We start from the raw sequence: 24,999 nt of genomic DNA on the forward strand, positions 1-24,999 counted from the left end.
GCCTTTTAAGTTATTGTTGGATTTGGTTTTCTAGTATTTTGTTGAGGATTTTTGCATCTATGTTCATCAATGATACTGGTCTGTTATTTTTTTGGTGTTGTTGGTATCTTTGTCTGGTTTTGGTATCAGGGTGATGGTAGCCCATAGAATGAGTTAGGAAGTATCCCTTCCTGTGCAATTTTTTGGAATAGTTCCAGCAGGAGAGGTGTTAACTCTTCCCTAAATGTTTGCTACAACTCACCCACGGAGCTATCTGGTTCTAAACTTTTATTTGTTGGGAGTTTTAAAAATACAGTTCAATTTCAATACTAGTTATTGGTCTGTTAATATATTCTATTTCTTCCTGGTTCAGTCTTGGGAGATTGTACCTTTCTAAGAATTTGTCCATTTCTTCAAGGTTCCCATTTTATTTGCATATGGTTTTTCATAATAGTCTCTTGTGATCCTTTGTATTTTTGTGGTGTGGGCTGTAACTTCTCCCTTTTCATTTCTGATTTTATTGATTTAGGCCTTCTCACTTTTTCTTTTTCCCTAATGAGTCTGGCTAAAGGTTTATCAGTTTTGTTTATCTTTTCAAAAAACCAGCTTTTAGTTTCATTGATCTTTGCTGTTGTTTTTTTTTAGTCTTTGTTTAATTTATTTCTGCTCTGACGTTTATAATTTCTTTCCTTCTACTAACTTTTGGTTTTGTTTGTTCTTTCTCTAGTTGCTTTAGGTGTAAGGTTAATTTGTTTATTTGAGATTTTCTTATTTCCTGAGGCAAACTTATATTGTTTAAAAACTTCCCTCTTAGAACTGTTTTTGCTGCATCCCAGAGGTTTTGGATTGTTGTGGTTTTGTTTTCATTTGTCTCTAGGTTTTTTTATTTTCTGTTTGGTTTCTTCACTGATCCATTGGTTGTTTAGTAGCATATTGCTTAGCCTCCACGTGTCTGTGTTTTCTGCAGTTTATTCTTATAGTTGATTTTTAGTCTCATAGTGGTTGGAAAAGATGCTTGATATGATTTCAGTTTTCTTAAATTTACTGAAACTGGCTCTGTGACCCAGCATATGACCTGTCGTGGAGAATGTTCCATGTGCACTTGAAAAGATTGTATTCTCTCTTTCCGCCATCTTTCCGTGCCGCCAGAATGGTGCGTATGAATGTCCTGGCTGATGCTCTCAAGAGTATCAACAATGCCGAAAAGAGAGGCAAACGCCAGGTCCTTATTAGGCCGTGCTCCAAAGTCATCGTCAGGTTTCTAACAGTGATGATGAAGCATAGTTACATTGGCGAATTTGAAATCATTGATGATCACAGGGCTGGGAAAATTATTGTGAACCTCACAGGCAGGCTAAATAAGTGTGGAGTGATCAGCCCTAGATTTGATGTGCAACTCAAAGATCTAGAAAAATGGCAGAATAACCTGCTCCCATCCCGTCAGTTTGGTTTCATTGTACTGACAACCTCAGCTGGCATCATGGACCATGAAGAAGCAAGACGAAAACATACAGGAGGGAAAATCCTTGGATTCTTTTTCTAGGGATGTAATACATACAAATAAAATGCCTCAGAGGACAAAAAAAAAAAGAAAAGGAAAGATTGTATTCTGCTGCTTTCATATGGAATACTCTAAATGTATCAAGTAAGTCCATTTAGTCTAATGTGTTATCAAGGTCTGTGTTTCCTTATTGATTTTCTGTCTGGATATAAATGGGATATTAAAGTCCCATACTAATATTGTCTTACTCTCAATTTCTCCTTTTATGTCGGTTAATTTTTACCTTACATATTGAGGAGCTCCTGTGTTGGGTGCAGATATATTTAAAATGGTTATGTTTTCTTGGATTGATCACTTGATCATTATACTGTCTCTCTTTTTCACTTGTAACAGTATTTTAAAGTCTATTTTGTCTGATTGATATGAGTATTGCTACTTTAGGTAGCAATACTCACATGCATGAAATACCTTTTTTCATCCTCTCACTTTCAGTCTGTATGTGTCCCTAGATCTGAAATGAGTCTCTTTAGGCAGCATATATATGGGTCTTGTTTTTCTTCCATTCAGTCTGTATTTTTTGGTTGGAGCATTTAGTTCATTTACATTTAACGTAATCATGTATATGTATATACTCACTGCTTTTTTGTCAATGTTTTAGATTTTTTATTGACATATATCTAATTTACAGTGTTTCAGGTATACAGCAGAGTTATTCAGTTATATATATATATATATATATATATATATACACACACACACACATCTATTATTTTCCATTATAAGTTATTATAAGATATTGAATATAGTTCCTTATGATAGACAGACTGCCTGATGAACTATGTATGGAGGTTCGTGACATTGTACAGGAGATAGGGATCAAGACCATCCCCGTGGGAAAGAAATGCAAAAAAGCAAAATGGCTGGGGGAGGTCTTCCAAATAGCTGTGAGAAAAAGAGAAGTGAAAAACAAAGGAGAAAAGGAAAGATAGTCCCATTTGAATGCAGAGTTCCAAAGAATAGCAAGGAGAGATAAGAAAGCCTTCCTCAGCGATCAATGCAAAGAAATAGAGGAAAACAACAGAATGAGAAAGACTAGAGATCTCTTCAAGAAAATTAGAGATACCAAGGGAACATTTCATGCAAAGATGGGCTCAATAAAGGACAGAAATGATATGGACCTAACAGAAGCAGAAGATATTAAGAAGAGGTGGCAAGAATACACAGAAGAACTGTACAAAGAGCTTCATGACCCAGATAATCATGATGGTGTGATCACTCACCTAGAGCCAGACATCCTAGAATGTGAAGTCAAGTGGGCCTTAGAAAGTATCACTAGGAACAAAGCTAGTGGAGGTGATGGCATTCCAGTTGACCTATTTCAAATCCTGAAATATGATGCTGTGAAAGTGCTGCACTCAATATGCCAGCAAATTTGGAAAACTCAGCAGTGGCCACAGGACTGGAAAAGGTCAGTTTTCTTTCCAATCCCAAAGAAAGGCAATGCCAAAGAATGCTCAAACTACTGCACAATTGCCCTCATCTCACACGCTAGTAAAGTAATGCTCAAAATTCTCCAAGCCAGGCTTCAGCAGTACGTGAACTGCAAACTTGCAGATGTTCAAGCTGGTTTTAGAAAAGGCAGAGGAACCAGAGATCAAATTGCCAACATCCGCTGCATCATGGAAAAAGCAAGAGAGTTCCAGAAAAACATCTATTTCTGCTTTACTGACTATGCCAAAGCCTTTACTGTGTGGATCACAATAAACTGTGGAAAATTCTTCAAGAGATGGGAATATCAGACCACCTGACCTGCCTCTTGAGAAACCTGTATGCAGGTCAGGAAGCAACAGTTAGAACTGGACATGGAACAACAGACTGGTTCCAAAGAGGAAAAGGAGTACATCAAGGCTGTATATTGTCACCCTGCTTATTTAACTTCTATCCAGAGTACATCATGAGAAATGCTGGGCTGGAAGAAGCACAAGCTGGAATCAAGATTGCCGGGAGAAATATCAATAACCTCAGATATGCAGATGACACCACCCTTATGGCAGCAAGTGAAGAACTAAAGAATCTCTTGATGAAAGTGAAAGAGGAGAGTGAAAAAGTTGGCTTAAAGCTCAACATTCAGAAAACTAAGATCATGGCCTGTGGTCCCATCACTTCATGGCAAATAGATGGGGAAACAGTGGATCAGTGGAAACAGTGTCAGACTTTATTTTTGGGGGCTCCAAAATCACTGCAGATGGTGATTGCAGCCATGAAATTAAAAGACGCTTACTCCTTAGAGGAAAAGTTATGACCAACCTAGATAGCATATTCAAAAGCAGAGACATTACTTTGCCAACAAAGGTCCATCTAGTCAAGGCTATGGTTTTTCCAGTGGTCATGTATGGATGTGAGAGTTGGACTGTGAAGAAAGCTGAGCACCAAAGAATTGATGCTTTTGAACTGTGGTGTTGGAAAAGGCCCTTGAGAGTCCCTTGGACTGCAAGGAGGTCCAACCAGTCCATCCTAAAGAAGATCAGTCCTGGGTGTTCATTGGAAGGACTGATGCTGAGGCTGAAACTCGAATACTTTGGCCACCTCATGCAAAGAGTTGACTCATTGGAAAAGACCCTGATGCTGGGAGGGATTTGGGGCAGGAGGAGAAGGGGACGACAGAGGATGAGATGGCTGGATGGCATCACCAACTCCATGGATGTGAGTTTGAGTGAACTCCAGGAGTTGGTGATGGACAGGGAGGCCTGGCGTGCTGCGATTCATGGGGTTGCAAAGAGTCGGACACAACTGAGTGACTGAACTGAACTGAACTGATGCTCTACAACAAGCCTTTATTGTTTGTTTTTTATGTGTAGTATGGATTTGTTTTGTGGGTCTTTTTTTCTTTCTTCTTTTGTTCTCATCTCTTCTAATATGAGTATAATTAGTGTATTTTGTATTCCTTTTTATTTGTTGTGTGTATATTTATTATAGAGTTTTGGTTTGCAGTTACCGTGAGGTTTTCATGTAACAGTCTGCGTATATATGTGATTGTTTTAAGGAGCTCATCTCTTAGTTTCAAATACATTTTAAAAAAACACCTGAGTTTGTACATTCCTCTCCTAATGACTACTGTTTTTGATCTCATGTGTGTGTATGTGTGCATGCTCAGTAGCTCAGTCATGTCTGACTCTTTGCAACCTCATGGACTGTAACCCAACAGGCTTCTCTGTCCTTGGAATTCTCCAGGCAAGAATACTGGAGTGGGTTTCCATTTCCTTCTCCAGGAGATCTTCCTGACCCAGGAATCAAACCCACGTCTCTTGCGTTTCCTGCGTGGCAGGTAGACTCTTTACATTGTGCCACCTGGGAAGCCCATATTTTACATCTGATTGTTTTGTGTATCCCTTAACTGCTTACTGTAGATACAGATGATCTTTACTACTTGTCTCTCTTAATCTCCCTACTATCTTTGTATATGTATAATTTCCTACCTTTACTAACTTTGTATGTGAATGATTTCCTAACTTTACCTTTGCCAGTGAGCTCTTTCATTCCATAATTTTCTTTTTCGTAACTGTGGCCTTTTCTTTTTTGCCTAGAGATGTTCGTTTAACATTTCTTGTTAAGGCCACTTTGGTGGTGCTGAATTCTCTTAGATTTTGCTTGTCTGTAAAGTTTTTGATTTCTTCATCAAGTCTGAATAAGAACCTTGCTGGGTAGACTATTCCTGGTTGTAGGCTTTTCTCTTTCATTCCTTTAAATATTTCGTGTCACTTCCATCTGGCCTGCAGAGTCTACTAGAAAATCAGCTGATAGCCTTGTGGGAATGTCATTCTATGTAATTTGTTACTTTTCTCTTGCTGCTCTTAGTATTCTCTGTTTATCTTTAATTTTTGTCATTTTGATTTTTGATTACAGTATTCTTGGTGTGTTCCTCTTTGGGTTAATCCTGTATGAGATTCTGTGCTTCCTGGACTTGGATGACTTTCATTTCTCAGGATAGTAAACTTTTCAGCTATTATCTCTTCAATTATTTCTGAAACACTTTCTTGCTCTTCTCCTTCTGGGACCCCTATAATGTGAATTTAATGGGCTTGATGTTGACCCAGAGGTCTCTTAAACTGTCCTTATTTCTTTTCATTTTTTTCTGCTCAGTGGCAGTGGTTTTCACTATTCTGTCTCCCAGCTCAGTGATCCATTTTTCTGTATCATTTAGTCTACTGTTGATTCCTTCTACTGTAGTTTGCATTTCAGCTACCGTATTTTTCACATCTGGTTATTCTTTGTGTTTTCTCGTTTAAAAACTTCTAACTTCTCGTTCTGTGCACCCATTCTTCTTCCAAGTTCTTTGCTCATCTTTATGATCATTACTCTGAGGTCTTTCTCATGTAGGTAGGCTATCTCCACTTAGTTCATCTTCTAGGGTTTTATCTTATTCCTTCTCCTAGAACATATTCCTCTGCTGCCTCTTTTTATCTGAGTCGCCAATTGTATTTGTATGTACATGATTGCAGATCCCTGGGGAGCCCTGGCACTAGTGGTGGCCCACTGCTGGCCAGTGATAGGGTCCTGATAAATCTGAGCCTGTTGCCCACCCAGAGGCAGGTGAAGCAGATCCTGGGATTAGTACCAGACTACTGGTAGGCAGAGCTGATTCCTGGAGTCTGGCTACACAACCCAGGAGCCCCAGAGTTCATTTCAGACCTGGGAATCATTCCAAGTTGAGAACCACTGCTCTTGCCTCATGGTTTGCATCTTGGCCAAAAGAGATTCTAAGAAATAGTTGCAGTCTCCCCATGGGACATCATCCTCTTCAGAGACAGGTACTTGGAACAAAGCTCCTGGACATTCATTCTCTTCCAGTAAGGAATTGTTCTGGAGCCTTCTGGCTTCTGAATCAAGTCATGATTGAAGAAGTTCTGGGTTAATTCAGGGTATCTTTTTCTAGGAAGATAAGTAGGTTTTGCTTTCTGTTTACAACAACTTTAACAGCGCCCTTCTCTTTTTGCCTGTCAAATTAAATAACACATTATATTCACTAGAATTATTTCAGCAGGAGAGCCTTGGTCCTTCTTAGCTCAAGTGACAGTTGTATTCTTCTGGGAGAGCATGCTGGAAATAAGTATGACTTCCAATTCTTATCTCTACTGTAATTTCTTCGTGCATATCCCAGCAGAAATCAGGCTGGTATGTACTCATGGCCTATTATGTACTCAGCGCCTATTAAGGTGCTTTATACACTTTACTAAGGAAAACCTGCTATAGTCTGACTTGTAGGTGGTCTCAGGACACCATCAAGCCCAAAGCACGATCTCACGAGTCACCCTAGCAGTCTCTTCTCTGGGCCTGGGCCACCGTTTACCCTTGTGCTGGTAATTCTGAACAGGCACTGCTTAACATACTGGTTCTTATTGTTCCCTGTAGAATGGAGGGCAACCTTGTGGCCTTATTTAAATGCATTTTATTTTTTTATGTCCCCTCAAATGGAAAGTACATCACTTTTCCTGAGGATTACAACACTTCAGTTGGAAATACCAGTTCACATAAAACATTTGTCAACATGAGTAGTTGTGGCTGGTGGGATCTCAGATGCTCTTAATAGAGCAATTCAGTGTTCTTAGCAGTTGTCCCTGGTTCCTCCCACCCTGCAGGCCCACCTTCAGTGCCTAGAGGACTCCATCCACATTGCTCCCTCACTGGATCCAAGCTCTTACATCAGTGTATATATGCTTTCAGGGTTCTTCTCCTACCATCTGCAACACCCTGGACCCTGTACCTCCTTCCATGCATTTTTGAAGTACTTTCCTCTCTCTAGTTTCAAAAGTAATATAAGGAGGGAAAAAAAGTTAGCACTCACATTCATTCATCTAGATATAATCACTCCCTACATACTACTGAGTAGGCTAGTTCTCTATCCTGAGCCCATTAGGACTCCACATACCCTGCCCTGATGCTCATCAAACACTCAGGTAGTAGAACTGGGACCCACTGCCTACCCACAGAATCACCAAGGTGAAGCAGCCTTCTGTTTAGATTCTTCCCTGTTAGGCCGTTTAGCTTTCACATAAGAATGGTAATCCAACCCAAAACTTTCTGTCAAGGTACATAGGTCTGTATTCAGCAGACCAGTTATAGGAGGCACTTGACAAAGAGCACAGTCTCAAGTTCATTGTCACTCAGTTTTACCAAAACATTAGTTAAAAGATAAATGTTACGGGAGCATTGCCTAAAGGATCTTTCTGCTGTGCCAGGTATCCTGAAATCTCTTCCTGGTTCAAGGCAGAGAGCAAAAGCTGGGTATAAAGAGCACATTGTTTACCTCTCCCATGTTTGTTTTCTTTCTGCGCTTTGTGTTGAACCTTATGAAGCTCATTGCAGTGTGGCTCAGATGGTAAAAAAAATCCACCTGCAATGCAGGAGACCTGGGTTTGATCCCTGGGTTGGGAAGATTCCCTGGAGGAGGGCATGGCAGCCCACTCCAGTATTCTTGCCTGGAGAATCCCCATGGACAGAGGAGCCTGGTGGGCTACAGTCCATGGGGTCTCAGAGAGTCAGAAATGACTGAGTGACTAAGCACAGCACAGCACATTGTCAGGATATTATTCAGAATGTCATTATATCATATAGTATTTTCTTAAGAACCTCAAGGAGAAATAGATACTGGTTCATTTTAGCACTGGCTGCTAAAGTGAATCTACAGAGCCAAAACTGGGCCTACCATGGCAAGTGTAGATTACCATGTCTTGCCCTTTTTTGGCTTTTTTTCTTTATTTTGCCTTGTTCCAGGCTCGATTTTTCATCTTCATACTTTTTTTCCCCTTATTTTTCCTACTTTAAATTTGTGCAGTCTTACTGTGTTTTTTTTTTAAAGTTCAAGTATAGCTGATTTAAGTGTGGTGTTTTAGTTTACAGCAAAGTGATTCAGTTATACATAATACATACTTTTTCAGATTATTTTCTGTTATGTTACAAGAGATTGAATATAGTTCCCTATGCTACATAGTAGATCCTTGTTGTTTATCTAATATATGTGTGTATCTGTTAATCCCAAACTGAATTTATCCCTCCCCCTCCATTCTCTTTGGTAACCATAAGATTATTTCCTGTGTCTGTGAATCTATTTCTATTTTGTAAGTAAGTTCATTTCATATTTTATATTCCACATCTAAGTGATACCATACGATATTTGTCTTCCTCTGTCTGACTTCACTTAGTATGATAACCTCTAGGTCCATTCATGTTGCTCCAAATGGCAACTTCCATTATCTTTTTCAGCTGTGTAATATTCCATTTTATGTGTGTGCATGTGTGTCTATGTATGTGTATAGGTGTGTGTGTGACTGTGTCATCCATGTCTTGGCTGTTGTAAATGCTGCCGTGAACACTGGGGTGCATGTATCTTTTAGAGTTTTTGTCTCTTCTGGATATATGCTTAGGAGTGAGATTGCCAGATCATATAGTAACTTTTTTTTTGGTTTTTAAAGGACCCTCTATATGGTTCTCCCTAGTGGCTGTATCAGTTTTTTTTATTATTATTTTTTTTGTTTGTTTGCTTTTTTTTTTTAATTTTTTTTAAATTTAATTTTATTTTTAAATTTTACATAATTGTATTAGTTTTGCCAAATATCAAAATGAATCTGCCACAGGTATACATGTGTTCCCCATCCTGAACCCTCCTCCCTCCTCCCTCCCCATACCATCCCTCTGGGTCGTCCCAGTGCACTAGCCCTAAGCATCCAGTATCGAGTATCGAACCTGGACTGGCAACTCGTTTCTTACATGATATTTTACATGTTTCAATATCATTCTCCCAAATCTTCCCACCCATTTGAATCAGTTCTAATGAGGTGGATGAAACTGGAGCCTATTATACAGAGTCAAGTAAGCCAGAAGGAAAAACATCAATACAGTATACTAACGCATATATATGGAATTTAGAAAAATGGTAACAATAACCCAAGGTACGAGACAACAAAAGAGACACTGATGTATCAGTTTTCATTCCCACCAACAGTGCATGAGGGCTTCCTGTTTCTCTGCATCCTTGCCAACATTTGTTACTTGTGGTCTTTTTGATGTCAGCCATGCTGACAGGCTTGAAGTGATACCTCATTGTGGTTTTCTTGATGATTCTTGATGTGTTTTTCTGTGCCTGATGGTTTCTTTTAGAAGTTTCTACTTAGGTCTTCTGCCCATATTTGATTGGTTGGTTTTTAAGATATTGAGCTGTATGTCCTGTTTGTATATTTGGGAAATTAAGCCTTTGTTGATCACATCAGTTGTGAATATTTTCTCCCATTCTGTGGGTGTTTTTTTTTTTTTTTTTTTCCTTTCTGTTTTGTGTGTGGTTTCCTTTACTGTGCAAAAGCTTATAAATTTAATTCAGTCCAATTTATTTTTGCTTTTCTTTCTTTTGCCTTGGGAGACTGACCTAAGAAGACATTGGTAAGATTTATGTCAAAGAATATTTTGCCTGTGTTCTCTTCTAGGGGTTTTATGGTGTCATGTCTTATATTTAGGTCTTTAAGCCATTTTGAGTTTGTTTATTTTTGTGTATGGTGTGAGGGCGTGTTTTGACTTCACTGATGTACATAAGGCTGTCTAGCTTTCCCAAACCACTTACTGAATAGACTTTTCTCCATTGTATATTCTTGCCTTCTTTGTCCAAGATTAATTGATTATAGGTGTGTGGGTTTGTATGTTCTGTTCCACAGATTTGCATGTCTGTTTTTGTGCCAATACCATGCTGTTTTGATTACTGTAGCTTTGTAGTATTGTCTGAAGTCTGGGTGTGTTATGCCCCTAGCTTTGTTCTTTCTCTTCAGGATTGCTTTGGCAATTCTGGGTCTTTTGTGGCTCTATATAAATTTTAGGATTATTTGTTCTAATTCTGTGAAAAATAGTATGCATAGTTTGATAGGAATCACATTAAATCTATAGACTGCTTTGGGTAGTATGACCATTTTAACAGTATTAATTCTTCCAATCCAAGACTGCACTATGATAAATAGAAGTGGTGAGTCAAATGTCCTTGACTTGTTCTAGAATTTAGTGGGAAGACTTTTAGCTGTTCACTGTTGAGTATTTGGTTGACTATGGATTTGTCATAAATGCTTTTATTAAGCATTTTTATTATTTTTAAAAATTTCCTCTGTACCTACTTTGGTGAGAGTTTTTAACATGAATTAATACTGAATTTTATCAAATGCTTTTTCTATATCTGTTGAAATGATCACATGGTTTTTGTCTTTCGTTAACGTGGTGTATCACATTGATTTGCATATGTTGAACCATGCTTGCGACCCTGGATGAATCCGACTTGATCATGGTGTGTGATCCTTTTTATGTGTTGTTGGATCCAGTTTCCTAATATTTTGTTGAGTATTTTTACACCTATAGTTATCAAAGATATTGGCCTGTAGTTTTCTTTTTATATGTCTGATTCTGGTATGAGGGTGATGGTGGCTTCATGGGATGACTTTGGGAGCGTACCCCCCTCTTTAATGTTTTGGAGTAATTTGAGAGAGATCATTGTGAGTTCTGTGTTTGGTAGAATTCTCCAGTGAAGCCATCTGGTCCTGGACTTTTGTTTGAAGAGAGTTTTGTTTTATTAGTACTACATATTCTATTTCAATTCCAGTGATCAGTATGTTCAGATTAGTTATTTCTGCTTGATTCATTTTTGGGCTGTATGTTTCTAGGAACTTGTCTATTTCTTCTAGGTTATCCAGTTTGTTGGCATATATTGTTTAAAGTATACTCTTAATGGTTGGGTTTTTTTTTTTTTTTTTGTATTTCTGTGGCACTGGTTATTATTTATCCTTTTATTTCTTATTTGGATCCTTTCTCTTGTTTACCCTAGCCAGAAGTTTTTTGATTTTTTTTTATCCTTTCAAAAAATGAGCTCTTGGTTTTAATGATTTTTTTCAATGTCTTTCTTAAACTCTATTTTATTTCCTTGCTGATCTTTACTTTCTTCTGCTATGGTTTTGTTTGTTCTTCATATTCTAGTTCTTTTAGGTGGTTGGTTAGGCTGTTTGAGATTTTTCTTGGTTTTGGGTGGTTTTTTTTTTCAGTTTTCATAAAAGTGTGTTTTATTGTTGGCAGATAGCACCTCTAACAGTTAAATGCATTGAAGTAATGTATGGGCTTCCCAGGTGGTGCTGGTGGTAAAGAACCCATATGCCAGTGCAGGAGACGCAAGAGACATGGGTTTGATCCCTGGGTTGCAAGGATCCTTTGAAGGAGGGCATGCAACCTACTCTATATTCTTGCCTGGAGAATCCCACGGACAGAGGAGCCTGGTGGGCTGTAGTCCATAGGGTCACAAAGAGTTGGACATGACTGAAGAGACTTAGCATAGCATAGCAATGTATAGGTGACTGCACAACTGCAGCATTGGTAACTAGATAGATAACCCTTTCAACTAGAAACCAACTAATAAGTAACTATCTAAATATTTAAAATACAGCTCTTATTTAGATCATCCTTTGTTTTGATCACCTTGGGTATATGGGGCTCCTGTTGGTCACACTGCAAATATATTAAAGTCAGATCTTCTGATACCCGTTCCTGGAGGTTTCTCTCATCCTCCAGCTCCAGAACAAGCCCAGGTTTGTGACCTCCAGCATTATACTCTTCCCATCTACCAGAGCAGACAATGGAGGCTTCATACCAGGCCTCAAAGTCTGAGTGTAGCCTATTCCAATTAAACTATAGTTGTTGACTTTTGCATAAACTGAAGCAATAGGATCCAACTGATATTTAGCTGCAGTGCCAAAGCTAGTGCAGCTGGTTCCTGATGTCCAAGCAAGGTTTATTAAACTGTGAAGATAAATTGATCCTCTAAATTCTTTCCCATCATTGGCATAGTATGTAGCTGGAAGTCCTCAGTCCCACTATCTTCATCTCCACCCCTTTATCGTGATTTATATAAAAATATAAAGTGAATTGTGAAAATGCTCCATCTTCCACAAAGATCTCGTAGGTCTTTGGGGGAGACTTCCCCAAAGTCCTACAAGATCTTTGGGTCTCACCTCCTTTTTTTATATTTATGGGCACCACTCCACTCCTGATTTGTGGGACACAGAGGTTTATATCCTCTGGCAACTCAGAAACTTTAACTCTCTCTCATGATCTCACTGCATTGCTAGGTTTGAGATGCTCGATGCTGCAAAGAACAAGGTCCGGGTGAAGATCAGCTATGTAATGATTGCCTTGACAGTGGCAGGATGCGTATTGATGGTTATAGAGGGCAAGAAGGTAAGAGTGGACCTCCCCTCTATCTTTATGTATTTTCCACAAAAGACCTAGAGGAAATCAGGGGTTAACTCTTTATTGTCTGTGATGAGGAAGTCACTTCCTATACAGGAAATGATAAGAAACAAAATAAAATATGGTAGGACCACACCTGAGATTATCATGCCTGGAGGTAAATAGCAAATCCTAACTTTGGCATGCTGAAGAACTAAAATAGTTAGAAGGGTTTAGTTGCCACAGGTGTCATAAGGAATGTGAAACAAGATGTGTGACACTGGCATATATACTGATATCTCCTTGTATGTCTGTAAAGCACTCACAGTGCATGGACTTACTGATCCTCACTCTGCCTTAGTCTTGGTAAGTGTTCTTAGCACTGTTCTCTACTTGGATGTTCCAACTAGGCCATCTGTCTAAGCTCCTAAGCAGTACACAGGCATTCAGGTCCACAAATCCAGACATTATTATGTCTTACCGTCTTCCAGGTACCTTGTTGTTGTCTCAGTTAAATCTTACAACAATGCTGCAAGGTAGATACTATTATTAGGACCTCATTTATAAATGAGGAAACAGCATAGAAAGCTTAGTAACTTACCCAAGTTCACACACATCTCCCTAATAGCAGAGCCACAGTTTGAATCTTGACCTAATTGAGGTGACAGGAAAAGTATTCCCACTTACTGAGTGCTCAGTTTATAACAGGTATTGTTAAACTTGGGCTTAGTGGTTAAGAATCCCCCTGCCAGTGAAGGAGATCCGGGTTCGATCCTTGGGCTGGGATGATCCCCTGGAGTTGGAAACGGCAACCCGCTCCAGGATTCTTACCTGGAGAATCCCATTGACAGAGGAGCCTGGCAGGCTATAGTCCATCGGGTTGCACAGAGTCTGATACAACTGAGGCATCTGAGCACAGCACATTGTTCAGCTTACTAATCACCACAGTAATCGTGAGAACCTAAGAGGTCAGTTCTCTTATCCATGTTTTGTAAAAGAACCAAAACTTAGAGATGTTACTTTTTCCAATGTCACATAGCTAGTAAGTGGTAAGACAAAAAGGTAGAGCCAAGTGTGCCGACAACTATCTTGTGATTAAAATACAGATATTTTTCTATGCAGCAGTACTGGCCAAGCCATTATTTAAATCCCATGTCTAATGCTATATATCACAGCTTCCACATGGAAAGAAATGTCTTATATCTATTGTCAAGAATCTACAAAGGTTCTGCAAACCCAGTGATAACTGACTTCCTTATGCGCAGTGAGTCCAGAGTAAAAGTGAACTTCTGATTCGCTTGAGAGTCTTGGAATAGAAAATACCAACCATTTAGGCTGATGTTATGACAGCATGAAGGGCAAGTGTGGAGGCCTGGATGAAGTTCTTTTGACAAATGTGTTCCTACCCTACTTCAGTATTTTTTCCTGTCTCCCTCTTTGACTTTTCATGCTCTCAGACTGAACCTACAGAAGCATATAAAACAGGATATAGGGATTCTAAGAATTCTGAGAAATCTGCATTGCTTTTGTCTACTTGATGCTAGCTGAGTTTAAATATTCCAGAAACAGATCACTCCCTGGGATCCCCCCAGCCTCATGAAAGGGTATGCACTGTATAAAGAGCTCCTCTCCTGTCCTATACCAAAAATATTATTTCTCTTTTATGGAACTGTCCGTTTCTGAAAAGTTGGTAAATGCTACTGTAATGACTAACTTCTGAACTTACTGTGATTTAGAAGAGAGAAATTAGCCCTTGTGTTTTGTCCTCTTCATCATCTAACCATTCTGATTCTGCGCCCCTCTCCATACTTAATTCTGAAGAAAAACACCACCTTATAGGGTGCTGGTTTCACTCATTTGGTATGAAAATTTGAAACTAGACTGTGTATGTAAGCTTCAGAGATTAAACAAGTCAGAGGGAGGGAAGCAAGGGAAGAAGGTTGCATCTCCTCCACTGCTCTTCACTCTCGGAGGATGGAGTGCCAAGGTAGACACTGCTGGGAGTCATCAAGGGTAGTACTTGGTGAAATCTGGGATCCCCAAAGCTGAATGTTTGTGGTAAAAGGAATACGGAACTAGAAGGGTGTGAAAGTATACACATGAGTTGGGGATGGAGAAATGGTAGCAACAAAGAAAAGTGAGAGGAGGAAGAAAGGGGGTAGAAATGCAAACAAAAAGGTGTTTAATGCTAAAGAGAGGAAAAGAGAAAGACAAGGGAATATATTATAAAGGGAGAAGAGAGGCTAGAAGATTTAAAGAGAGAGGCCAGAAAGGAAGAGAAGGCAGAGGTATGGCATTTCTCTTGTGCGTGAATGGATGGACTGCCATACTGGGAGCATTAGAGGAGGCAGAAGGCACATGGAGAGGGCTGCTGTGCCTGGCGCACAAGCAGTGAACCATTCCACCATGCCTGTACTTGCCACGTCAGGTAATGACATCCTCCCCGAACCGGCATAAATAATCACTTGTTCACATTTGTTTCACTTTAGGCTGCCAGAAGAAATGAGACTTTAACAAGCTTGAACCTAGAAAAGAAAGCTCGTCTGAGAGAAGAAGCTGCTATGAAGGCCAAAACAGAGTAGCAGATATATCGTTGGTTGGATTTTGAAGACCTAGAAATAATGCTGCAGCAATAGGCCTTACTAAAAAGAATGTGGTGTATGAGCTTCCCTATTTCCACTCTAGAGCTACAAATAAATTTTCTTAAAGAAATGACTTGTCTATATTTTACAACTTTCAGTTCAGTTCAGTTGCTCAGTCGTGTCCGACTCTTTGCGACCCCATGAACCGCAGCATGCCAGGCCTCCCTGTCCATCACCAACTCCTGGAGTTCACCCAAACTCATGTCCATTGAGTCGGTGATGCCATCTAACCATCTCATCCTCTGTTGTCCCCTTCTCCTCCTGCTTTCAGTCTTTCCCAACATCAGGGTCCTTTCAAATGAGTCAGCTCTTCACATCAGGTGGCCAAAATACTGGAGTTTCAGCTTCAGCATCAGTCCTTCCAATGAACACCCAGGACTGATTTCCTTTAGGATAGACTGGTTGGATCTCCTTGCAGTCCAAGGGACTCTCAAGAGTCTTCTCCAACACTACAGTTTGATCTAGGTTAAATGCAGCCTGCTTTTTTCAAGAAAATGAAAGAATGAAAAATGAGATGACTTATTTGAACTTTATTATTAACTCTTCTTTATAGTCAGGTCCCATATCCTACTTTAATTCCCATTACCAAAGTGACATCTCCCCAGCAGCCAGATGGTTTGTGTGTCCTTATTTCTGGAGAGGTTAGGAGGGACAGCTGAGTACACTGCCTGGGGGCACGCTGCCCGAGTGCACGCCGAAGAGCTAACCTCCCCGAATGCCCTGGTGCTTCTCAAGAGCTCTGGGAAGCAGCCAGACCACTCTCTGCCTTTGTCAGGTGTTCTGGTAAACAGAGGCTTTTAGGAGAACAGTCTTGGATAGGTCCTGGCAAGGTGATGATGGCATTCTGGCCACAAGTTTCTGAGGATTTTGAAATCCCAGCACCATGGAGTTACTTGGGACCAGCACAGTTGCCTCTTCTGTGCTGTAGCTTAGAATTCCTAACTGGTCCTTTCCTTCTTTTACACTAAATTTCTCAATTACGAAAAGCTATCAAATGTATTTTATTGTTGTTGAAAACTAAGCATTTGTACCTCATATATATCTTATTTAGTCTGACGGGGATGCCAAGTTGTCTCATATTTAGCTATGGATGCTGGTTTCTATTTAAGTATTTCATTTATTCTCACATGCTGCATGAGTTTTAAGGGATGGCAAGTCCTTATAAACATTCAGAGGGTTATATCAGATTAAATGATATATGCAGGTATTTGGGAACTTAGTTTAATAAAATAGTAAAATCTAATGTACTATACAGCTTCATAATCCATCTGATAACTATCTATATAGAGTACTTTGACCTTAGCTTTTAGATACCAAGCTCTTTGATTTTTATCACTTGGCAAATTTATCATCAAAAAACATTACTTTATATACATTTTAGCAGATTAGTCTTCCTTGATTAATATTTTGGAATACTTACATTTTATCTAAATGTAGATTTTAAATATGGGTAAATCTAATGTATTTTTTAAGTCATTTTTCTTCATAAAACAATACCATTTTAACTTACAAAGAAGCATTTAAAAAATTTTTTAAGTGTTGTATTCTTGAAGATTTATTGTTGTAAAATGTTTAAGTCAAAGCTCAAAAATCCTACCATGCAGCAAGAATTTATATCATCATTTTGTGTCAGCTGTCCTCTTTAGTTAAGTTATAATAGTGACTGCCTCTTTGGGGGTTGAATATAAATTTTCTGACCAGAATTTAAGACCTTCCCCCATCCGATCCCACTTCTCCCAGTAGCCTCACATATTAACTTCTGAGCTGTCACATACTCTACTAGTAATTATAGTATCTTATATTGCTTACTTCTCAAGCAAATCAGATTTCATGAGCACTGTTATAAGCAACAAGGACAAAACTGTCTTCTTTTGTATTCTATAGTACCCACTTTCAATTAAGTGATGTTACTATTTTTTGCTTAATTTCTGAATCATTTTTTCATGTTTATCATGTCTCTACAGGTAAAGGGGGCAGAAAATGTTTTCCAATTTATATTTCCTATAAACCCTGTTTGAATGAATTAACATGTGAGGCTATGGCTAGGTACTTGTTAAGTTTTAATAAAAATAATAGTATGGGGAATTGACTCCAAAATTTATTGAAATCAGGCAACAAGTTGTGATGGATGTATAATTCATTGTCATTAATCAAACATTACTTGAGTCCCTTTTATATACAAAAACTGAGAATTCAAAGATGAATAAACATACTTAGAGTCTACAGAGCTCATCATCTACTGGACACATAGCCTGTGAAACCATTACAGCACAGGCAGGCAGTGATGGTTCCACCAAGTGGTGATTTCTGAACTGAGTTTGTAGCATGGGCAGAAGCGGGTAGTTCAGACATAATAAGAAAGAGGCTTTACTACTCAGACGAGCTTGCCCTGAGAATCAGGAGAGGGCAGTCTGACATGGTAGTGAGAGGTAAATGCCTCTCACAGTAAAATGCCTTTATTAATTTTGATTTGGTTTATTTTTACTTTTTATCTTGGTAAAAAGACTCAGAACAAATACAACCATTACTTGTTTTTTCCCAAATTACAAACGATTCCACAGACCATTTCACATCCCATCATTGAGGCTGTCACTTAAACTGTGGAAGTAGCATCTGACAAATCTCCAGTCCACCACCATCCCAGGCTTATTCTCTTCTGATCTCCTAAACCAAATGCCTTGGAGTTATTCCAAACTCCCTTGTTCCCCTCATTTAATCAGTCATCCTGTTTTGTGAGCTTTACTTCTAAATTTTACCAAATACAATGATCCTCTAGAATAGTCATTGAAACGAATAGAATGAGAATCTGTTCAAGGACAGACACAAGAGATTAATCACAGATATCAAGATTCCAGTCAGAAACCCTGGGATCTAAACTTGCATTTCCAACTGTCTAACTTTGCAAACTGAGGCTCGGTTCAGTTCAGTCGCTCAGTCATGGCTGACTCTTTGCGACCCCATGAATCGCAGCACGCCAGGCCTGCCTGTCCATCACCAACTCCCCGAGTTCACCCAAACCCACGCCCATTGAGTCGGTGATGCCATCCAGCCATCTCATCCTCTGTCGTCCCCTTCTCCTCCTGCCCCCAAACCCTCCCAGCATCAGGGTCTTTTCCAATGAGTCAACTCTTCGCATGAGGTGGCCAAAGTATTGGACTTTGAGCTTTAGCATCAGTCCCTCCAAAACACCCAGGACTGATCTCCTTTAGAATGGACTGGTTGGATCTTGAAACAGGTCTTAAATTCTTATAATGCAAGACAATGTTAAAAAACAAAACAAAATACATGCCAAAATTGAGAGAACACCATCTTTTAAAATACCTAATCTTTTTTTGGCCAGTTTGACTCTACCACTTGATTTCTAAAGGGTTTAGTAAGTACTTGTCCACAGTTTAACTGTTTTGTCATTTCCTAATGCTGCTGACGCAATGATGTTTTCTGTAGGATGACAAGCTGCTGAGATTACCACATCTGTATGACCTTGCAATTTCTGTACAATCTCTTTAGTTTGAAGATTCCAAATGTATACCAGGTTATCCTCTGAACCAGAGACAATCCATTTTCCACCAGTAACTGAAAAACTGGCAAATACACAGTACTTCTCATTCTTATGACCAGTATATGTTTTCAGGCATCTGCCTCTGCTGTAATCCCACAGTTTAAGAGTATTGTCCAAAGTTGCAATGAGAATATATTTACCGTTTGGAGAAAATTTTACAAAAGAGACAGGAGGGTTATCATCATCAACAAGTGCTTTTAAACACTGACCTGATGCAGCATCCCAGATTCGACAGACACCATCATAGCTACCTGATACTATCAATGACCCACTACAATTAAAATGAACAGCAGAAACTGGGTCAGAATGAGCAGACAAAGTCTTAAGGCACTTGCCTGTTTTCACCTCCCATATTTTCACGCTTTCATCAAAAGATCCTGAAATGATGAGGTTGGACGGTGGATTGAAATTACAGCAAAAAACGTAATTACTGTGCCCTTTAAGTGTTTTCAAACATTTTCCAGACCTCACATCCCAAATTTTTAGAGTTTTATCATCTGAGGCAGAAACAAGACGACTGGAATCTGATGACCAGGCAACATCTGATATTTCAAGATTGTGTCCTTTAAGTGTTTTCTCATATTTTCCATCATAGGCTCCCCAAATTATAATTACTTTATCAGCAGAAGAACTTGCTAGCCATTCTCCATTAGGACTAAACTTAACTGATGATACTGCTTCCGTATGTCCCTCCAGAGTGAATTTCAGAGCGTAGTTTGGTTTTTCAGACACTGGCTTGCTCTGATTGGCAGATGAGGGGAGAGCCGGCTCTGCTTTCGCATTTCCTGACTGCTCTGTAGTCATGACTCTGAAGCTCGAAGTCTGTAGGTTGGCTAGATGTCCGGTTTTGAACCAAGCAGTCCGTATTTTGGCTTTGTACACAGCAAAATGAAGATAAACAACATCTGACTCAAAACAAAAACAAACAAAGTCTTTTAGTGACTAATCTCTGGATCGTCTTTAAACGATGGTATACACTAGTTCAGCAGCACAGCTTGGACCACTTCACTTTTTCCTCGCTGCTTCTTCTGGAAACAAACACTTCAGAAATACTATTAAAACGGTCCCGTGCGCTGTCGGCAAGTAAGGTATTAATGGTGGGTGTTTTGTGACTACATAACGCGCTTCAAAGCTGCAAGCGGTGGGGTGTGGGGGGGAAAATCTACAGAAAATATTTTTCACCGCTTCTCCCCCCAGCTCTGAAATATCTGAGTACTCAGCACCCCTACCTCCCTCACTTTAGACATTGTACTTTGAGCATGAATAATCGCCGCTAAAAACAAGATTTCAGAAGCTAAGCAAAAACCTGCATACACACGATTTCCTAACGCCCACACCTGCTGCCGACGCTCCAAACAGCTGCGTAAGGAATAAAGCGTGCGCATGACAGCTGGGAGCTGGGCGCATGCGCAGGGAGCGTAGAGCGCATGCGCAGAGGATGCCCCTCCCACCGCTTCCGAGCCGAGGAGGCTTGTAGAAGTCTGTTTCAGATCAGATCAGTCGCTCAGTCGTGTCCGACTCTTTGCGACCCCATGAATCGCAGCACTCCAGGCCTCCCTGTCCATCACCAACTCCCGGAGTTCACTGAGACTCACGGCCATCGAGTCAGTGATGCCATCCAGTCATCACTACGCTTGCGCAGAAGCAGACGCTGGGGTTTCCTTCCGGCGTCTGCAGGAAGGGCTTCTTCCAGATCTTGCTGGATAGCGTGGGTCGCTGTATTTCGGAGACTATTCATGACTTTCGCGAAACCGTGGGACGAGAAAGAACTAAATTTTGAGATGCCTGCGGGCATGGATTTGGATGTAAGCCATTCACACTGCGCGTTTCTTAGCCTTCCTGGGCCCACTCAGCGCCGGTGACTCTGTATAAGCTCCTTGCTGCACAGGTGGCTTTCGTTCTCTTCTCCAGCAGTTATGTGGAGCCTGGTGGCGGGTTCGAAGGCCTGCAAGTAGGCGAGGGCAACGTAGCCAAATTTATGCCCAGGTGTAAATGTGTTCCCCAAGTGTTCGGGAAGGCTAAAAAATATGTTTTAGAGGCCTTTGAAGGCTAGCGCCTAGGTAGCCTGAAATGATAGTGCCGGGGGAAATGAGCAAACGTTTTAGCACTTCCTATGGCTTAACTTTCCAAAGACAAGGAAAGTTCAGATCTGCTAGGTGTTTGGAACAGAAAAGGCGGAATGGAGTAAAAAATGTGTGAAGTGAAAGTGAAGTCGCTCAGTCGTGTCCGACTCTTTGCGACCCGGTGGACTGTAGCCTACCAGGTTTTCCGTCCATGGGATTTTCCAGGCAAGAATCCTGGAGTGGATTGCCATATCCTTTTCCAGAGGATCTTCCCGACCCAGGGATTGAACCCAGGTCTCCCTCATTGTAGGCAGACACTTTACTATCTGAGCCACCAGGGAAGTCCAAAAAAAAAAAGTGTAAAGTTACTCGTAATTAGGCTTTGTTGGAGAAGGAAATGGCAACCCACTCCAGTATTCTTGCCTGGAGAATCCCAGGGACGGGGGAGCCCGGTGGGCTGCCGTCTATGGGGTCGCACAGAGTCGGACACGACAGAAGCAACTTAGCAGCAGCAGCAGCAATTAAGCTTTAGCCAGCCCTCCCTAGTTTTAAGAAGTGATTAGTGGCTGTGAAATATGTGAAGGATACGTGCTTTTCAGATGTTGTTTAGTCGCTAAGTCGTGTCTGACTCTTGCGACCCCATAGATGTAGCCCTCAGGCTCTTCTGTCCATGGGATTTTCTAGGCAAGAATACTGGGGTCGGATCAAACCTGTGTCTCCTGCATTGGCAGGCGGATTCTTTACCATTGAGCCACCAGGGAAGCGCTTTCCAGGTGTAAATTATTCTTTGCTCAAGAACAGGTTTACCCAAAATGAAAGCCTGCCTAGTTTCTCCAATCCTTTATAGACTGTCCCTTGGTATCTGCGGTTTATTGGTTCAAGGGCCCCCCCGCCCCTTCCCTTCCCTCCACACAGCATACCAAAATCCACTGGATGCTCCTCTTTTATATAAAATGATGTGGTGTTTTTATATAGCCTACTTATATCCTCCCCTATAAGTCATCTCTGTATTACTTAAAATACTTAATATAAATGCTATGTAAATAGTTGCCAAGATGAAGCAAGTTTTGCGTTTTGAAACTTTATGGATATTAGGGGGGAGGATGTTTCATCTGTGGTTGGTTGAGTCTTAGGCTGTGTAACCCCCGTAGGGAGGGCCAATCCTAATTGCTCAATAAAGAGTGCCCGAGAGAAGCTGTTTGTGTTCTGTTTGAAAGGCTTTCCTGCTAGCCGGTTGAAGTCAAGAGGCAAATATGTCTCATGTTGTTTTCTGTCAGTCAAGAATTGAAGCATTTGGAAACAGAACTGTCCCCTATCTATACTTATTGGGGATAATTGAAGGTCTTGTTTTTATAAGGCACCACAGCATAATTACACCTATAGTAAACTAGTAAAAACCTCATTACTTCAACACCCTACTACTCTAGTTTGGAATTTAGACAGTTGTTGTCGTAGCTAGGGCAAATTAATGGTACAAACACAATAAGGTGCCGAGAATGGGAAGAGCATCTTTAAAATGGTTTGGAGCATCCGTTTTTATACATTATTTTAAACTGATTAAACACCTCCTGCCTCTTTCCTCCTCCTGTTTGATAGGGTTAGTGTGATTGTTACTGGGAAGCTTAGAAACACTCTAAATTCATAAAAAAATTTAAAAGCACTTCACAGAATAAAGCATAGGCTTTGTTTCAAAGAATATAAGTAAAATCTGTATTTTTCCAACACAGAGTAAAGAAAGGAAATTGTTGTTTAGTTGCTAAGTCATGTCTGAGTCTTTGCAGCTCCACGGACTGCAGCACTCCAGGCTTCCCTCCTTCACCATCTCCTGGAATTTGCTTAGATTCATGTCTGTTGAGTAATTAAGGTAAACGCACAGTATGAGGGCTAGGATGGGTGCTGGTACTTGAGGATATCTACCCCACTAGAAACGTCAGAAGCATGAGGGATAAGCGGGCACACAATTAAGAATGTGTTGGCAGGAATATCCAGAAATAATTTTTCATCATTTTCTTAAAATTTCAGTGGAGAAATTTCCATTATTCATTTCTCAGTATCTGGAACATTCTATAAATAGTATCCAGAACTCATGTAAAGAAAAAACTATAGTTAAATCTTTATTCATTAGTCATGTTCTAACACATATAGTTCTGATACTGTACTCATTATGAATTAGAACAAAGAGTATCATAGCTTTACTTCCTTGGGAAGAGGGGAGCATCAGCAACTGTGGAGTATGTAGGAACAGGGATTACTAATATAAGTAAATCCAAAGTGACTGAAACCATTAACTGGAGATTTGTATTTGGGACTCTTCAAGTTCTTCCCTGGTGGTTCAGACAGTAATTCTGCCTGCAAGGCAGGAGACTCAGGTACAATCCTTGGGTTAGGAAGATACCCCTGGAGAAGGGAAGGGCTACCCATTCCAGTATCTTGCCTGGAGAATCCCATGAACAAGGAAGCCTGGCGGGCTATGGTCCATAGGGTCGCAGAGTCGGACATGACTGAGCGACTAACACACAAGAAATGTTCTTTACTCGGTCCCGTTTTTAATTTCTCTTTTTGCTATGTTTAGTCTTCACCAGATAAGTGATTTTGTAAGTTTCTCTCCCATTAAAGTTTCTTTAAATTTCCCATAAAAGTTTTAGAACTGAAAGTCTCATCTGTGGTTGAAAGGTTTTTGCTCCTTGCCATCCAGTAAAGTTGGAGCTAGTCTGAGTAGAAATATTGCCACATATATGTGTTAATATACAGTATTTGTTTTTCTCTTTTTGACTTACTTCATTATATATAGTAGGCTCTGGGTTCATCCACCTCACTAGAACTGACCTAAATCTGTTCAATGACTGAGTAATATTCCATTGTATATATTTACCACATCTTCTTTATCCGTTCGTCAGTTGATGGACAACTAGGTTGCCATGTCATGCCCAGCACGACATTGTAGAATTTTTTTTAATTAAAAAGACAGACACAAATACTACCACAGATGGGTCATTTTTTTTTTTATATTTAAAAAAATTGGGAGGGTAGGTATGAGTGCTAAACCTTAACATTGCCTGGGGGTGATTCCTATACTACAGAACAACTTGATTGACTTCCTTCATAGTAAGTCTGATTGCCAAACCCAGACCTCAAAAATCAAGCATAATTGAAATCTGAACATACCCAGTTGCTTAAGACCACCACCAATTTAAATATATGAAAATCTCTTTGGGCTAAATATGGGGTGGCCATATAACTTATCTAAACTTTTTTAAAGTAAAAGAGGGCACTAAAATAATTAACAGGTGTTGATTTAAAAACCAGGACTGCCCTCAGCAAACCAGAACATTCAATGTGGACTTCCCAAGAGGGCTCTCATCATCAGAAGTTAATCTTGAAAGATTCTACAGTGTGTGTGCTAATTTGCACTCCAGCCTGTCCAGACCCCTCTCCATTATTGTGGCCTTCCGCGTTTCTATTTACCCATAAATAATGCTGGGCCCAAGTGTGTTATATAAGGCAGTGGTCCATACTGAGCCTCTGGGCTCCTTTGGCTTCCTCAGGTTAAGTGGGTATAGATAAAGGAATTTAGAGAGTAATTTTATTCTTTGAAAAACGATTGAAGATCACAGAAATGACCATATACTGATTTTAAAATTAGAAGAATACTTTTTCCCAAAACGGCGAATGAAATGGGGGTAACAGTCATCTAAGGGAGCCTTAATAAATTTGTAAACCCAACAAGTGTGTACTGTGGATAAACGTGTAGCCTGCAGGAACTAAGACTGTTTTAAGACTTTTGTTTTCAGAAAAATACCTGGTGAAATCTCTCAAAAATGGTAGAGAAGCAATCACAGTGAATAAGTACATCTTTCTGTTTATACTGATTTGTCAGTTAAATTGGAGGAATGCATAAAGAAAATACTCTCATGCAGCAATATATGCAATGTGTAAAAATGAAAAATTCAGTAGTCTAAGGCAACCACGAGCTTCCACATTCAGTGGATATAATCGGCCAAAAATTTTTTTCTTAAG

The 24,999-nt window shown here is 39.9% G+C and overlaps 2 protein-coding genes and 1 pseudogene across 2 annotated transcripts in view; 2 read left to right on the forward strand and 1 right to left on the reverse strand.

Moving 5' to 3' along the window:
- Positions 1-15,430, forward strand: part of FAM162A (family with sequence similarity 162 member A) — a 41,191-nt gene extending 25,761 nt beyond the window's left edge. The window contains exons 4-5 of the mRNA NM_001046592.1: positions 12,619-12,727; positions 15,208-15,430. Of these exons, the coding sequence (NP_001040057.1) occupies positions 12,619-12,727; positions 15,208-15,300 (202 nt within the window). The 3' untranslated portion in view covers positions 15,301-15,430. The remainder of the gene's footprint in view (positions 1-12,618; positions 12,728-15,207) is intronic.
- LOC782812 (ribosomal protein S15a pseudogene) lies at positions 1,100-1,557 on the forward strand (annotated as a pseudogene).
- A 2,008-nt stretch (positions 15,431-17,438) lies between the features above and the next one.
- On the reverse strand, positions 17,439-20,291 carry WDR5B (WD repeat domain 5B). The gene is made up of 2 exons (XM_015471659.3): positions 20,257-20,291; positions 17,439-19,824 (listed from the first exon to the last, which is right to left on the reverse strand). Exon 2 carries the CDS (start codon positions 19,721-19,723, stop codon positions 18,731-18,733), a length of 993 nt encoding a protein of 330 aa, XP_015327145.3. The 5' UTR covers positions 19,724-19,824; positions 20,257-20,291; the 3' UTR covers positions 17,439-18,730.
- Positions 20,292-24,999: the final 4,708 nt, after the last annotated feature.

Source organism: Bos taurus, chromosome 1, assembly GCF_002263795.3.
Source record: "Bos taurus isolate L1 Dominette 01449 registration number 42190680 breed Hereford chromosome 1, ARS-UCD2.0, whole genome shotgun sequence".
NCBI lineage: Eukaryota > Metazoa > Chordata > Mammalia > Artiodactyla > Bovidae > Bos > Bos taurus.

What these genes read in the sequence shown, in the direction of transcription:
- WDR5B (XM_015471659.3), bottom strand. Translation starts at nt 19,723, where the DNA reads ATGACTACAGAGCAGTCAGGAAATGCGAAAGCAGAGCCGGCTCTCCCC.